This window comes from Mastigoproctus giganteus, chromosome 2, assembly GCF_048544385.1.
Source record: "Mastigoproctus giganteus isolate SK-2022 chromosome 2, ASM4854438v1, whole genome shotgun sequence".
Taxonomy (NCBI): Eukaryota; Metazoa; Arthropoda; class Arachnida; order Uropygi; family Thelyphonidae; genus Mastigoproctus; species Mastigoproctus giganteus.
The window spans coordinates 225,583,063-225,599,413 of NC_143576.1; the positions used below are offsets into that span (position 1 = coordinate 225,583,063).

Here is a 16,351-nt window from a genome sequence, read left to right on the forward strand (position 1 = left end):
TTTATCAACAGCAATACTTAACATGCTATAGTACATCCTTAAATATGTGCAGGATCATGGTTCACAGTATGCGTTACCACAAAATGCCATTTCAAAGATTATACAGGGTGTCTCAAAAATATTCGTACAAACGTTTAGGGGAGGTAGGTAACATCTAAAGGAATGTGAATCGCAAAGGAACCCATAACCGGAAACGTCATGGGAAAGTAGTAGCAGAGGCACAAGAAGCAGAAATGACAAAAGACAGTAATTAGTGGCAAACATTTATTTGACATAATATTAACAATGAAGTACGAGATGGATGCATTTCATGATGTTACAACAGATGCTCTAAGGTTCCACCATGACACGCGATGCATGCATCACACTGACGCAGCATGAATTGACGGACACGGTCGAACACACCTGGAGTTTCTTTGAAAGTAGCAGCAGCAGCGCAGATGAGTCTCGCCACGAGATCCATTTCAGTCTCCACAGGCGATTCATACACGATAGATTTGAGGCCCCCCCACAGAAAGAAATCAAGGCTCGATAAATCAGGTGAGCATGGGAGCCAGGCAACGGGTCCGCCATGGCCAATACATCGACGCCCAAAACACCTGTTCAAATGGTCACGAACACACCTTCCATAATGGGCAGGTGCCCCGTCATGTTGAAACCAAATGTTGCATCTCACATTTGCTGGAACATTGTCAAGTAACCCTGGTAGAACTTGTTCAAGAAAGATCCGATATTTAGTGGAGTTCATGCAGGATGGTAACAGGTATGGGTCTACTAAGCAGTCACCGACCATACCTACCTACACATTTATTGCGAAGCGATGTTGTGCCGCATGGGGGCGCACACCGTGTCGCTTGTCGTGAGCCCACACATGAGGATTGTGCTGATTGAATAAGTCTTCTCGAGTGAAATAAGCCTCATCCGTGAACAAAACATTGAAATTTTCCCTCTCACGAACTGATGAACAGCGCTGTCTACCGACTTACAGTGACGTTTCCGGTTATGGGTTCCTAAGCGTTTCACATTCCTTTAGATGTTACCTACCTCCCCTAAACGTTTGTACCAATATTTTTGAGACACCCTGTATGGGGAAACATATTAATGCGATAAAGACAGCAGATTATGGAAAATCTGCTGTGGCCAAACATTTCTGGGAGAAGAACCACCAAATCTCTATAGACAAAGCTGTTGTTATTGACCGTTAGCATAGATTTTGGAACTGCAAATGGCTTGAGAGTTTGCAGATTTGCTCTTCTGAACGTAACACTATTAATACAGACAGTGGAATCCGTATTCATCCCCTCTTTGAAACTGTGATTCTTGGACAGGATGAACGGTTCTGCCTGGCACTCTCCCGAGCCATGTCCGGTTCCAATGTATGGAAGATACTGCCCTTGTTCCTGCGAAAACACATGCTGTGAACCGTGATCCTGCAGATATTTAAGGATGTATTATAGCACGTTAAGTATTACTGTTGATAAAGGAGGTGGATGCCTTTAAAAGCTACAGTTATTTTCACTTTTATTCTGTGATTTATATTGTGTTTTATTTCATTTTATATGCTTTATTTTTATGATTTTATTGTATAAATAGTGTATTTTATTTTATTACCAGTTTAATTTTAATCCAGTTTTCACTATACCACTTTTATTTTAATAAAGTATCAGTTTTATGGCTAGTGTAGCATTATTGCAGTTATTATGAATTAGTATCAAAAGCTTTCCTAAAATCCAAGTATATGATATCAAAATTATTATTTGCATTCAGTTCCTTTGTGACCACATCATAGTATTCAATCAAATTAGTCAGGAAAATTGTAGTTCAGGCTGTGTCTGAACTACAACTGCAGTCTTATCTAGATGATCCTGCAGTGCTTTAATCAGTGACTCCATTATTTTCCCTGTAACAGAAGTTAAACTAACAGGTCTGTAATTACTTGTGTCACCTTTCGATCTCCCTTTGTGAATTGGGGATAGATTTGCATATCTTCAGTCCGTGGGGATGTCCTCATAATCATGGCTAAGGGCTTGCTGCCTCCTTTAATATAACTGGATTGATCCCATCCAACTCAGGTGCCTTATGTTTAACTTCAGCAATTCAGTTAGAAAAAGTACACAAAATTGGGCAAAACTGTTCCACAAAAACATTTAATTTAAATAACAAATTTATTCTAAGGTAATCTTGTAAGCATTAACCTCTGATAATGATATTGCCATATATATGTTAAAGATTTAGTATATATTAATTGCAGTTAGCACTAATTTCTACCTGTTGTACTAACTATGAGTAAAGTTGCATGTAATTGAGGGACTAGTATATGAGGTAATCAAAACAGAGACTGACTTTATCTTGAACTTGTGGCATCAAAGTAAGGTGTGACTTGTCACAGAAAGTTCAGTGACTCATCTAGAAATGATACCACATGAATCGCCCACTTATCTGCAATGTCTGAATTAGCACATGCTGAATAAAAGGTGTTTTGTTTCATATTAACCTTCTTTTTACTGAGCAGCAAAGTTGCATCAAATTTTGTTTCAAATTAGTGAAAACTGCAAAAGAAACCCATGAAATGTTAAAAACAGCTTTCAGATAAGAGATATGCATCTTTCAAAGACTTTTCAGTAGTTCACAAAGTTTAACATATTTGCTGTCAAAATGCAAACTTGAATTCAAATAAACTGAAATTTTTATGCTTTAAAGAAAATATGCATCCATTGAATTGCAGTCAATAAATGAGTGCCGTAGAAGAGAAAAGCAGATGAAATGAATGACTCAGCAAAATCAGTGCACTGATTGAACCATGGGCTATTGCATTACGGCTAGGATTTTGCTTAGCATTTATCGCACTGTCTAGAGAGTGCTATAAAAGCTGTATACTTGGTTCACAAATTTCATATGTTCTTTGCTTATGTTGAAGTTATTTTATCTAGTTTAGCATTTTCCACAAGAAGAAAATGTAAACTTTTTTGAAGATTATGCTTGCTGAATTTTAATTCTTTATTTTGTGAAAAACAAAACATCATCCTTAGTGCATGTCTACTGATAAAACTTTATGTAAAAAGTGTTTTCCTATAAAATTTTACCCTAAAGGATTGTTATAATAGATCCACAGCCTGGGCTATCAGGACTGAAAAGGAAAGGGGTTGGACAGTATGTTGAAGCTGATGATATTCAATCAGCTGTTTATAATATGTCAGCTGATACTGAAATAGAATTCTATTCAAGTGATACAAATTCTGAATCTTATTCAAATGCATCTGTTGATGTTAGAATGTTACAAACAGATGTCAGCATTATATGGGGTGATCTTCATAGATGAAATTCATTTACTAAAAAGCATTGCCTACTTGTAAAAAAAAAAAAAAAACACACCATTCCCTCCAAATGCCTGTCCAGTTCCTCCTTAAATCCCAGAGAAGCAATTCCAAGGCACAAATAAAGGACACTCACAAATATAAGCAGTAGTGAACATGTTAAAGAGGGCCACTTATCCATCAAAGATCATACTTGCTCTGACCATTCTTCAACATAAAAAACCAATGATTTAATCGCTTGTGTCCATGATTTGATCAGGAATGACCTATGTTTAACTATCCATGAAGTTGCTAGTTAAACTGGTATTTTTATCGGGCAAGTCAATTTTAATACATGATTTGGGAATGTGACATATTTCAAGCAAGTTTGTGCCTTATCCTCAATGATGATCACAGAGTGGCATATTCTCACGCATCATGATCCTCACCAATGGGCTGCTGCTGACCTGCTTTGTGTATTGCTGTGATCCATATGTATGGCCCATAAAATCAAGCCAGTCTTGATCAAAGGTAAAGACTCCGCTTACTTTATTTTTTGATTCATGGGGCACTGTTCATTATGAATTTTTTTTGCATAGTCACACAGTGAACCAGGGACACTATAAATGGCTCTACAGTGATTGCACAGTGCTGTTCAGAGAAAATGGCCAGAAAAGTGAACTTCAGGGAATTGGAAATTGCATCATGACAATGCCTCCTGTAAACATGACACCTTAAATCAAGAATTTCTCACAAAGCACCCCATCACTGTGGTCTACCATATTTACTGGATTTAGTAAGACAGACTTGCAATGACTGAGGAAAATTTCAGAATGTAACACGGGAACTATTACTAATTCTAAAAGAAACTAATCAGGAATGTTTCCAAAAGTCACAAAAGCATTGGAATCAGAGATAGCTGGCAAGCTCACCACTTCCCAAATAATAGTTCATTCCCCAAACTTTTGATCACCCCTCATAGATCCTGTAATGTAATGCTTATTAATGTGTTGAAAATTCTTGAAAGAATAAATTTAGTTTGAATTAAAAAAAAAAAAAAGAAGACATCAATTTATATGGTATATACTAAATAACACATACAATATATATATATATATTTTGTTAGTTGTTGGCACATCGACTTCTGTGGCCATAATGCACCTCCCAAAGTTTTTGCATTTACTCTGATCCAAGCCCGAGGCGGAATTCAAACCTGCGACCTTTGGGTTGCCAGGCAGGCACTTTACCCACCCTGGTCGGCGCATACAATATATATATATATATAAATTTTAGTTCAGTATTGTTTGATACGAAAGATCCAACAACCTCATATAGTATGTATTATTTACTCCATTTTTGGCTTGATGAAAGGATTCAATAAAAATCAATAAATGTGGCCAACTATTTCATTTTAGTACTTGTGCTGATAGCAGGAATTGATAACCTCTAAATGGTGTTAAACTAATAAATTTCATATATTTCAGGGACTACATTTTCTTTTTTTTTAATGATCTTTTCTTCTGTTTATTACTCATTGACATAGAAATGTCACTATAAGAGATGTTAAGCATGACTTTATTGACAATATAGGCTTTATTGACAATACTCCCCTCCTCCTCTTTTTTTTTTTTTTTCTCGATTTGTTAGGAAACACACACACCTATCCACTGACAACTTATTTTCCTTCACTTGCTGGATGAAAGTTCATATCTAAGCATTAATTGTGGGAAAACATAATAAAAAAAATCACTTAATTATAAAACAAACAGTAAATATAACTCATTTATCAGTAACATGAAGAATATTTTTTATATAATAAATTATTACTTCAAAATCATGCTATAAAGTTACACAAGATACATACGTTGCATCATCAACCCATTGTTCATCTGCTAATATCTTTTCAATATTTGGATGGAGTCTAACATCATCAAGTTCCATGTCAGGACTATCTTCATGACCACTGATCAGATGAATATCTGGCCTGGGTACAATTAAAAATATTAAGGATATTGCCATGATGTATGTTTCTAAGCTTTTTAACTAACCAATTAAATTGCACTATTAAATCACTATTTTTTTTTTTATTACTGGCAGTACAGACAAAAATTTAAAAACTTTCAGAATTGCCAACAATATTAAGTATGGAAAGAAATCTTATCCAAAAATTATAAAACATTTCTGATGATAACATTAAGGTAAATGATGGCAAATTTTGAGTGAACTTGGAAAGGTGGAAGCTGCAAAAAGAAATGTGTGGATAAGGCTGTGTACAGGCATGAATATCCAGAATGTCATGGTAAATCCAAGAAGTTAAAGAGGCAGTAAGAGGGAAAAATAAAAGATTTGTTTTCCCCTCTAACTAGTAATTATTGGAATGTACAGAAAAGCATATAATGGCTAAGATATGTGTGAAAGAGATTAAATAAAAATCTTGGAAAGATTTTGGAAAGGACAAGTACAGCCACTCCTCACTATTTGCAGATTTTTTATTCGCAGTTTAACTTATCCACAGTTGCATTCTATAAGCTTAAAATGTCAATGTTAATGTGCTGTGGCCTATAGTCACGACCAAATGTGAACACACCTAATGTTGATCAAGTGTGAAATTATCAGTTTGCATTATGCATTTGTAGCAGGAGTGTGCATCTATCTCGTTTTTACTGTTTGACAGCTTAATTTTCTATGAACATATGAGTTTTAGCAAAAAGGAATTGTTAAAAGACTGAAGAAGGTGATGACTTTAACGAGTAAAATTGAGTCGTTAGATAAACTTTCAAAAGGAGAGGGAGCTTAGTTTCAGTTGCAAACATTATAAAATCAATGAATCCAATATCTGATCCATTAAAAAAATGGAAGAAAAGATACAACAGTGTTTCTGAGAGTGCATCTATTGCAGAAAAAGTGTACCATAATACGCAACATTAAAATTGAAAAAAAATGTAAAGGCATTAAATATTTGGACTGAAGATCAAATGCAGAAACAAAAAGTTCTGTTAAGCTCGCGTATCATAAACCACCACAATGTGAAGCTCATGGGTGAATCTGCATCAGCAGATTTTATGGTTGCAAAAAGGTTTTCGGGACAAATTAAAAAAGTTAATTGTGGATAAAGGATATCTGCCCAAGCAATGGTTTAATGTTTAATTTTGATATCATTTACTTGGATTTCAGGAAAGCTTTTGACACTGTTGTACATGGAAGACTACTGTACAAATTGGAGCAGTATGGTATTAAGGGTAAGTTACTACAATGGATAAAAGGGTGGTTGAGTGGGAGAAGACAGAGAGTGGGACACTGCACACGGTGTTGGGTCCACTGTTGTTTTGTATATTTATCAATGATATTGATGAAGGTATATCAGGCTTAATGTCGAAGTTTGCAGATGATACAAAGTTTGGCAGGGTTGTTAATGACAATAATGGCAGTGTGCTACTGCAACAGGATCTAAAAAATTTGGTCAGATGGGCTGAGAAGTGGCAACTGACATTTAACATTGACAAATGCAGAGTACTGCATATGGGTAGAAATAACCCCAGAGAAATGTACCAACTGTGTCGTACTACACTTAGGGTGGTAGAAAATGAAAAAGATCTGGGAGTAATTGTGCAGTCAGATATGAGTTTTCTGAGCAATGCAGACAGGCTGCCAGAGCAGGTCATGGGGTATTGTCAATGATATACAGGAATTTTGCTAGTAGGAAAAAGGAGGTGATTATCCCTGTGTATAAGGCAATGGTCAGGCCATGCCTTGAGTACTGCATACAGGTCTGGAGGCCTCATTTTAGGAAAGATGTAGAGTTGCTTGAGCATGTACAGAGAAGGGCAACAAGATTGGTGAGGGGAACGAAGGGGTCCTCTTACCAAGAAAGGTTTAAGTTCTGCAAACTGTAGCAGCTAGAGACTAGGCACCTACATGGTGATCTGACTGAGGTGTACAAAGCCTTGAATGGGTTGAGCATGCTGAATTCTGATGGGACTTCTTCCGCTTGCTCAGATTATGAACCTGAGGGGGCATAACTTCAGATTGAGGAAAGACAGTTGTAGACTAGATGTGCAGAAATTTGCCTTTAGCCAGCAGGTGGTTAATTGCTGGAACAAACTTCCATCTGTCATTGTGTGAAGTTGATAGCTTAAATAAATTCAAGGAGGAATTGGACAAACTTTTAGAGGGAATGGATATGTGAAATTGTTTTTTTTTTTTTTTGGGCTGATGCTACATAAGCTCATACGCTTGCTTTCTTGCATCACATGCCTCCATTACTACTACTAATGTGGATGAAAGTGGCTTGTTTTGGAAGACAATGCCTTCCAGAACTTACCTAGAAAAACATGAAAAATCTGTTCCTGGATTTAAGGTTGCCAAGGACAGGCTTACTCTGTTGTTTTGTGTTAACACAAGGCAACCCAATCAAACCGATTATTGTTTACAAATCACTGTATCCATGCAGATTAAAGGGGAAGAATAAATAACAGCTCCCAATTTATTGGAAAGTAAATCAAAAGGCATGGATAACAGCTTCTCTTTATACAGGATGGTTCTGAGATTGCTTTCTGTATGAGGTAAAACTTTACTTAACTTCGAAATCATTGCCATTTAAAGTTCTTATAATTGATAATGCTCAAGGACATCCAGAGAATCTAATGTTTTAACATCTGGCAGCTGAAATTTTATTCTTGCCACCAAATACAATATCACTTTTGCAACTACTAGACCAAGTTGTGATTGTGGCTTTTAAAACCTATTATGTGAGAAGAACGTTCACTGGCTTGTTAACTAAAATGGAGAAGGATTCAAGCTTATCCGTAAGCCAAAGTAGGAAAAATTATATAATATTCCTGAATGCCCGATCAACATAAAGAGTCAGTTGAAGAGGCAAAGGAATCTACTATTAATGTGTGTTGGCAGAAATTATGGCCAGAAGTGGTTAATGAGAGACAAATCTCCAATATGGATGATGTGGTAACAGAAATTCAAATGCAAAGTAATAGAAGGTGAGGGATCTGAAGACAGAGACAGCAGACATTGAGGAACTAATTAAGACTCATGCTGAAGAGCTCACCATAGAAGAGTTGGATGAAATGGTTGCAATGTCCAGTGAGAACCAAAATGATCCTGTGTTTGATGCTGTTAGACCAGAATTTAACATCAAATCTTTAAATGAAATTTTCACACTATCCAAATAACTTTGTGAAAATAGTTGTTCAATCCAAATATGGAGTGAAGCATCAAGTTTAAGAGAAACATCGATCACTTGCTTGCATCTTATAAAAACAGTCACAAAGAACTTGTAAAGAAAAAGAAACAATTATCCATCAAAAGTTTTAGTCTCTTTAACACCAGGCACTAGTAACCAATGGAATACTTTTGATAATTTCAATAAAATATATTTGATTTAAAAATTTTTTGTTTTTATCAGAAACTACACATATTTAGATCCATATTTCACTATACTTCAATATAATATATATATATAAAAAAGACTCAAATCTAGGATAGTATTCCTCTTTCATATTTTAGAATGAAACTCCTGGTTTCATATGGGCACCAAACCTTGTTATTTGCGACATTTCTTGGGAGTAAAACCTCCCCCCACTGATGGTGAGGGACTGCTGTATCATAAAATTGAAAAAATGTTTAGGCATTCAGTTAAACAATTAGGAGGGAAAATAGCTCAAGTAATCAAAAATGGTAAAATAGAAGAGAAAATATTTTAATAAGATGATTTTCTAAATGAAGGAGCTGAAGAGATATCACTGAAGAAAAAGAAAGGAGCAGAGTGGGGAAAATTTTGGATACTTACCATCTATATTGCTCGGATAGAAAAAGTCATGGAAAATAAGTGAGGAAAGATAATGTGTAGATGAAATTATACCTAAAATGCCGAAAGCCAGAAGAATAAAAGTGTCATAGTGGTTATATCACATTATTCAGATAAAAATTTCCAAAGAACAAGTTCTAGAAAACTGGAGCAGAATATTAACTCCACAACTTATAAAAAGGAAAATAAAGTTGAATGAGAAATTACAAAGGAATTTCACTTCTCAGTATAACAGAAAAAAATTATTCAAATCTTTCAAGAAGAGGGTTTGAAATAATGAATGTAACCTTGAGGAAGAAAAGTGAGGTTTTAGGCCAAACAGGGGATGCCTAGATCAATTTGCAATAGGACAACAATTATAAGAAGAATCACAGAAACATCACAAGAACCTGCATTTAGGATTTATTGACCATGACAAATCATATGGCAAAGTACCTATAAAAATGCTCTTGTACAAATGGCAAATCTGCAATGACTGAAGGAAGAACTGAAAAACTGAGTCATACCACACTCAAGGCAGTGAAGAATAAAAAGACCTGGGGGATAATTGTGCAGCCATATACGAACTTCCCTGAACAGTGCAGATGGGTTGCAAGGACAAGCTCATGGGGTTTTGTCAATGATATATAGGAATTTTGTCAGCAGGGATGAGGTGGTGATTATTCCATTATGTAAGGCAATGACTAGACCACATTTTGAGTACTGCATACAGGTCTGGAAGCTTGCTTTTAGGAAGGATGTGCAGCTGTTGGAATGGGTGCAGTAAAGAGCGACAAGATTGATAAGGGGAGCAAAAGGGTGCTCTTATCAGGAAAGGCTTCAGTTTTTCAAACTGCAGCATCTGATTGAGGTGTTTAAGACCTTGACTGCATTGAGTATGCTCAATGCTGATGGAATCCTTCCTCCTACTCAGACTACAAGGGAGCATAAATTGAAATCGAGGAAGGATGGATGCAACCACCTCTGGCTTTAGCCAGAGGTGGTTACATCCATCCTTCCTTTGCCAGGTGGGTAGTTTGAATAAACTGATGAACTGTTAGAGGGATGGACAAGTGAAATAGGAAGTGTTGGCTTTGATTTTTTTTTTTTTTTTTTTTGTCTGATACTGTATAAGCTTGTTTTCTTGCATCAGTTGCCAATGGTATTCCTAAAGTCTTTAAGAATCATTGAATAAACAATTCAACATGAAAATTGGCCACAAAGAACAAAAATTAGTTATAAATAAATTGGTCAACTACTGAATGCCGGGCATTCAGGATGAAGGGTCTGCAGTCACGAATGCGGGCTTTATGGTAATTGAAAAATAGAGAGCTATATGGTAACTGAAAAAAAGTTTCTAGAACCCCGGCTTGCCTAAAACTGAGGAACTAATGAAAAAGTTGTCTAGCTGAGTCTTTCCAGTTGTTGTGAATGACAAGGGTGGGAGAAGTGACTCCGACTTCTTCCTGGAGAAGCAATTAAAGTCTTGGGGGAGAAGAGTGAGGGCTGTGCAAGACTCCACGCAGGTGCCTCCCCACCACCACCTCAACACTGGGTTTCTGAGTACAGCCTTGTCGGGTTAAAAAATACTTCTCGTCACAAAATTTATAAATGACCTTTACAGAATTATTAACCAACTATTTAACAACTCTTTCTGTCACCAAAAGGAGACTTACTTAGTACAAAGTAGCGTGCTATCGAAGTGCAATAAAAAATTGTTTTTTTAATATTAACACAAAAAGTAAATGATAGATTTCAATCGGAATAGTTTTCCCTTGATAAGCATCGAATAACGCAAAGCTAGTGTATAGTGCGTTCATGTCTAATGGCACCAGGGGTTTCCCCTATCTCTGCGTTGCTTTCATTGTGGGTGTAACAGTTCCTGTAAAGGCCAGAGATTTAAAAGTGTATGAATATTGTATGAGTGTAGTGTTGTGTTGTGTATCGTTGTTCTTCTGGCCATTTAGCCGCTAGATCCCTGCTGGGGCCCAACATTGTCCACACTATGCCTCGTGGAGGCAGACCAGGTACACTAGTATTTAGATATATTTACTCTGGCAGGTCCTGCCACCTTTCTTGCTCGGTAGGGATTAAGAAAACTGACTAGAAAGGCCAAATGAGTTTAGTGTGAACGCAATTAAATTTAGTCATTAAATTTTTCAAGTTATGTGGGGTATATGTTAGTGTATTAGGTAGAGTGGGGGAGACAGAAGGTTGGGGAAAAGACAGAAATATGGGGACAATAGAGAAGGTGATCCCAGATAATCAGTGGGGCAGGCCCATGCCCACCAGGCAAAGAGAGGAGTGACAAGGAGGTGAGGGTACGGAAAAGACCGTTCCCTCCCCCTGCCGGAGGAGAGGGGAAAATATAGGACCATGCAAGGGAGCATGGTTTGAGAGCCAAGATGGCCAGCAGCAAGCTGCAGTTGGTCCTCAGTGGTATTGGTGTTCCCATTCGGGATATTACTCATGGGATCAGGTCCTGTCCTGTTTAGTCAAGTCAGTTCTTGTCATTTGTTAAGTATGTTCAGTTGTGCTCTATTGCAGCGAGCATTCGTCTTCTTGCAAAGAGCTCTTGGGCGTAGCAGGAGAAAGCCAGGTACTCTTGTTTTGTATCCAGTATGTTGTGCTCCCATCCTCTAGGATCTTTGTTATTAGGATGTTGCGGAGGTCGTCATAAAGATGGAAATCATACATTAGATGTTGCCAGCTCTCCAGACTGCCTTCAATTCCCAAAAGGAAAAGTTTGGCATTGATGGCACCATGTCCGGTGAGATGGTATGCCGCATGGAGTCCAGGGGAGAACCATGTTGGGAACTTAGGGTAGACCCTGCCGACGTCAGGTATAAACTTTCTGGTTATCTCCCCTGTGTGGGAGTTTGTCCATCTCTCTTGCCACACCTGCAGAAGGTGAGCGTAGAGCCTCTTCTTTTCAGCAGTGCAGTTATTTGTTGGGTCAGTTGTATGTCCAAGACAAGTCCTTGAGGTGCCCTTTGCCAGGTGGTAAAGTAATCCTTTGCCCACAATCTACAGGTCAAGGGGAAGAACTCCGGTCAGGACCTGTAAAGCATGGGTGCTCACTGTGCTGCAGGCACGAGAAGTAAATAGTAGAATCGATCTTTGGGTTAAGTTGATGATATGTCGGTTAACTACGGTAGTAGCCTTGTGATACCGTGCGGCAGAGGCATATGTAATGATGGTATGAATATGGCTTTGTAGAAGATATGTAGCGTACGCCGGCCAAGGCCCCAGTCCCTTCAAGCCACCCTAGCAACGAGGGCAGCATATTTCCTAATCTTGGTTCAGATGTATTGTAGGTGGTCTTTGAAGGATAGGTTGTGGTCTAGGATGATCCTAGATACCTGAGTTGTTTGGAGAATTTTATTGTTGTCTGGTTTATCTTAATTTAAGGCAGCCGTTGTAGGTCCAGGTTCCCTCTCAGAAAGGCTGAGTTGGTTTTTTTTTCTGGTGACATTCTCGGGTGATTCTGTTTTGCCCAGTTCTGCAGTAGCTCCAAGGCCAGGTTCGCAGATTCTTCCAGTTTTGCCCTTGAGTTTGCTGAGACAGAGAGAATGAGATCGTCGGCAAATATCTGAGCATCCATTCTCTGAGGTCCGAGACGAGGAAGCTGTCCAAGACCACGTTCCATAGGAATGGTCCCAGGACCGAACCCTGTGGGCAGCCCTGGTGGATGTTCTAGAGAGGGGTTGATAGGGCACATTCACTACTATAACTACTATTCACTACTACTGTTGGATAGGTAGTTCTGTAAGGTCTGATAGAGGTTGCTGGGAAGATTTGCTGCTCTAAGTCTGGCCAGGACGCTCGGCCACCAAAGTGTGTCGAACGCCCCAGCGAAGTCCACAGAGATCGCCAAGAAGTATTTTCTGTTGCAGTTCTCCACCTTCCCCAGGAGGTGCTGATGGGCATTTATGGCAGAATGACCCTGTCGAAAGCCGAACTGGTTGGCGTTGTTATTCCTGCAGTATTGTAGTGATGTTGGAGACGAGCATGTAATAGACACTCAAAGAGCTTGCTGACCACGGAGAGCAAGGCTATAGGCCTGTAAGAGTCTGGGAGGATAGGCGACTTGGAAGGATTTTTTAGGATAAGTTTGACATTGGCGACCTTCCATGATATTGGAAAGGCTCCTGCATGGAGGCATTTGTTGTAAAGATTTAGCATCAGGTCAGGGGCATGTTCCACTGTCTTTTTAACAATTTCTGGTTCTAGCAGGTCTGGCCTTGGGCATTTATTTCCTCTGATAGTTGATGCTGCGGCAATTAGCTCTTCCCTGGTGAAAGGCAGTTCCATTGCTTGGTTATTGTAGGTCATGTTATCCTGGCACATTTTCCTCTGATTGTCAGTCTGTGGTTCGGCCGGTGGTCGAAAGCCCACGTCAAGAATATTGTTTATGGTGCTTTCCCAGTTTGTAGTCATGGCACCTTGTGGAGTTCTAGTAGTAGCGACAACTCCCCCCCCCGAGGGAACTTGTTTGTGGTGATCTTGTAGACCACCCCAGGGGTTGTTATTGCCAGTAGTTGTGACCAATCGCTGCCAAGTCTCCTGTTTGCAGTAACGTATTTGTGCGGTGTAGGCATTTCTCACTTCTCTGTACTGCTGCTGTAAGGCCTTCACTTCTGCAGCTGGCCAAGATCTTCTGGCCCTTTGAAATGCCCTGTGTCGTATCAGAGTCTCCTTTCTAAAGTGCTGCAGGTCCCGGTTCCACCATGGCACTGCACCAGGGACTGGGTGTTTCCTAGGTATTGCAGCTTCACAGGCCTGAGTGATGAGGGCTGTTGTCTTCCGCTGAAGGAGTTCTGGGTTGCTAGTAGTCTGGAATTCGGCATTATGTTCCTGTAAGGCAGCTGAGATTTCAGTCTGGAAGGTGTCCCAATTTGCTTTCTGAATAGCATACCTGTGCTGTATTTGTCTTGGTACTGGGTTCCTAGTTAGTGAGCGGGTAAGCTGGAAGGTTATGGCACGGTGGTTGGAGGTGGTCCAGGCATCTTGGACCGACCACCCAGTAATATTGCTGATGGTGACATCTACAGTTGCCTCCCACAACGTATTGCAGAAGGTCGGCAGGTTGTGTGGGATGTTTAATACCGTTATTGGTGCATTTGCCAGGAACTCCTCCAGTTTTTGCCCATTCCTTGTGCCCGGTTGATCAGGTGTATGACTGTGCCACACTGGGGACCTGCAGTTGGCGTCTGCGCCGATGATTATTCTCGAGTTTGGAAAGGTGTTGATTGCCGTGTGAAGGTAATTTATGGCGAAGGTGATGTACTCACCTGGGCGGCAGTACAGGGCCACCACATAAAGGGCTCCTATGGCGGTAACAATGTGAGCACATGCGGCCCAAGCAGCGCAGAGGTGTGTAATTCTAGTAGCTGTGATGTCTGGAGTCCGGATGACAATGGCTGCCCAGGAAGTCTCATTCTCTGCCTGAATGATCTTTTATTTCAGGGGATACTTCTGGACCATTTTCATGTGGGCATATGGTTCTTGCAAAATTAAGACATCAACGTTCTCCTCTTCAGTTTTAAGTCGTAACTGATCGGCCACTGCCCTGGCCCTCTGTGCGTTTATTTGTATGAACTTAACCTGAGTGGTTTTGTACTCCTTAAGGCATGTCCCCATAATAGAGTCTTTCTTGGTATAAACTCTTAGCCTTAATGTACACTGGGCATTTGCCGTCTCTTTTGGCATGTGCAGAGTCCATTTTTAGGCCTTTACAGTTTGTACAAACTGGTTATGTTCTTTTATTTGGGCAGTTGTTATAATAATGGCCTTTTTCAGAACAGCGACCACACATTGGTGCCGTTTGTGTGCAAGTATGTGTAGTGTGGCCATATCTGCAACAACGGAAGCATTTGAGCACACCCATGTGCTCGCGGAAGCGGTGGCTGCGCCGGTTTACAAAGATCCTTGTCTGTCCTTTTAGGGCCTGCCAGGCCACAGGGGTAAATTCCACAATCCAGTTGGTGGATCTAGCATCTTTAGATTTGTAGGAGTACTTTGGGATGAGCAGGTTTTGGGGGGTCAGAGTTAGGTGGAGAGTTGAAGAAATTTCTCTGGTAGATTTCGTCTGCCAACTCGTTTGGTGCCAGGTCATTTTCTAAGTCATATATTGTTATGGACGGTCCTTTTCGCTTGGGCAAGGTCGCGGTAAGGACTAGTTCTGGGATTTTTGGGTTATTGATGATCTTTTCTGCTTCTTCCTCTGTCTCTGTCTTTATTAGTATGCCGGTGTTTCTGGTCTTCCTGACCACTTTTATCCTCGTTGTCTTGAAGTAATTGCTTAGATTGGCGATTACTTGTGTCTTGAGCTCTTTGCTGGATTGCATTTCGTCCAGTGTCGCAGGGCATAGAACGACCAGATGTGGTTGCTTTAGGAGCGTTTTTCGTTTGGCAGATTGTGCACTAGAGGTCTGCTGTCTGCATCTGGTAATGTGTGGTCCTCAGCACTTGTGTGTAGGAAGGGGCACGCTGTGGCATTTGATTTGCCCTTCCCTCTGAAAGGGCAAATCAAATTCTGAAAGGATGGCCTCCAACTTGGCAGTTGCTTTGTCATATTCCGATTGTGTAGAGGAGGATAGTCTCCAATTTGCTCCATAAGGAGACGATTTCGGCACGGAGATTTGTTGTAACCCTGTTTGTTTGCTCTTTGAACAAGGAGTTAGGTAGGGAGTTGGAGACAGGTGCTCACCCTGTCCTGCAACAGGTGAGCACCTGTTGCAGGACAGGCCCACTGGCAGTGCGGAGGTCCAGAGCATGCTCCTCCTCCATGCAGTCGCACTGCTGGCTCCTTTGTTCAGTTTGTTCTTTGGATCCAGATTGCGATCTAGTTTAACTTCTTGTTGTGCTTTTTTGGAACTGGCGTTTTCCATGCTTACTTTTGAGCGTTTTCTTTTAGCGTTTTCCATGCTTACTTTTGAGCGGTTTGAGTCTTGTGAAGGCATTTTCATAAAGTTTGGAAGAAAGAGGTTCTGGATTATCGGGACTTGTTTGATTTATCCTTGTAGTTGATATTTGGTGGTCGCTGCAAGAAGTTGCGATGATTTGGGACCACAGGGCGTTGTGCCCTGTGGTCAATCCCCAGTCAATAAGTGAAGTTTGGATGTGGTGGCTGAAAGGTTCTCGTGGCCACACTCCAATTCTAGAACAAGGCACTTTTAATGGCAGACCCAGTCACAAATTGACTATGTGGCCAGAATTCAGTCATTTTCAGTGATTTCGGTTTGGTCATAAGCTG

At 39.9% G+C, this 16,351-nt stretch overlaps 1 protein-coding gene across 1 annotated transcript in view; it reads right to left on the reverse strand.

The window, feature by feature from the left end:
* The window catches only part of LOC150090185 (transmembrane protein 98-like), a 55,118-nt gene that overhangs the window by 24,112 nt on the left and 14,655 nt on the right, over positions 1 to 16,351 (reverse strand). The window contains exon 3 of the mRNA XM_090390192.1: positions 5,158 to 5,277. Coding sequence (XP_090246318.1) covers positions 5,158 to 5,277 — 120 coding nt within the window. The remainder of the gene's footprint in view (positions 1 to 5,157; positions 5,278 to 16,351) is intronic.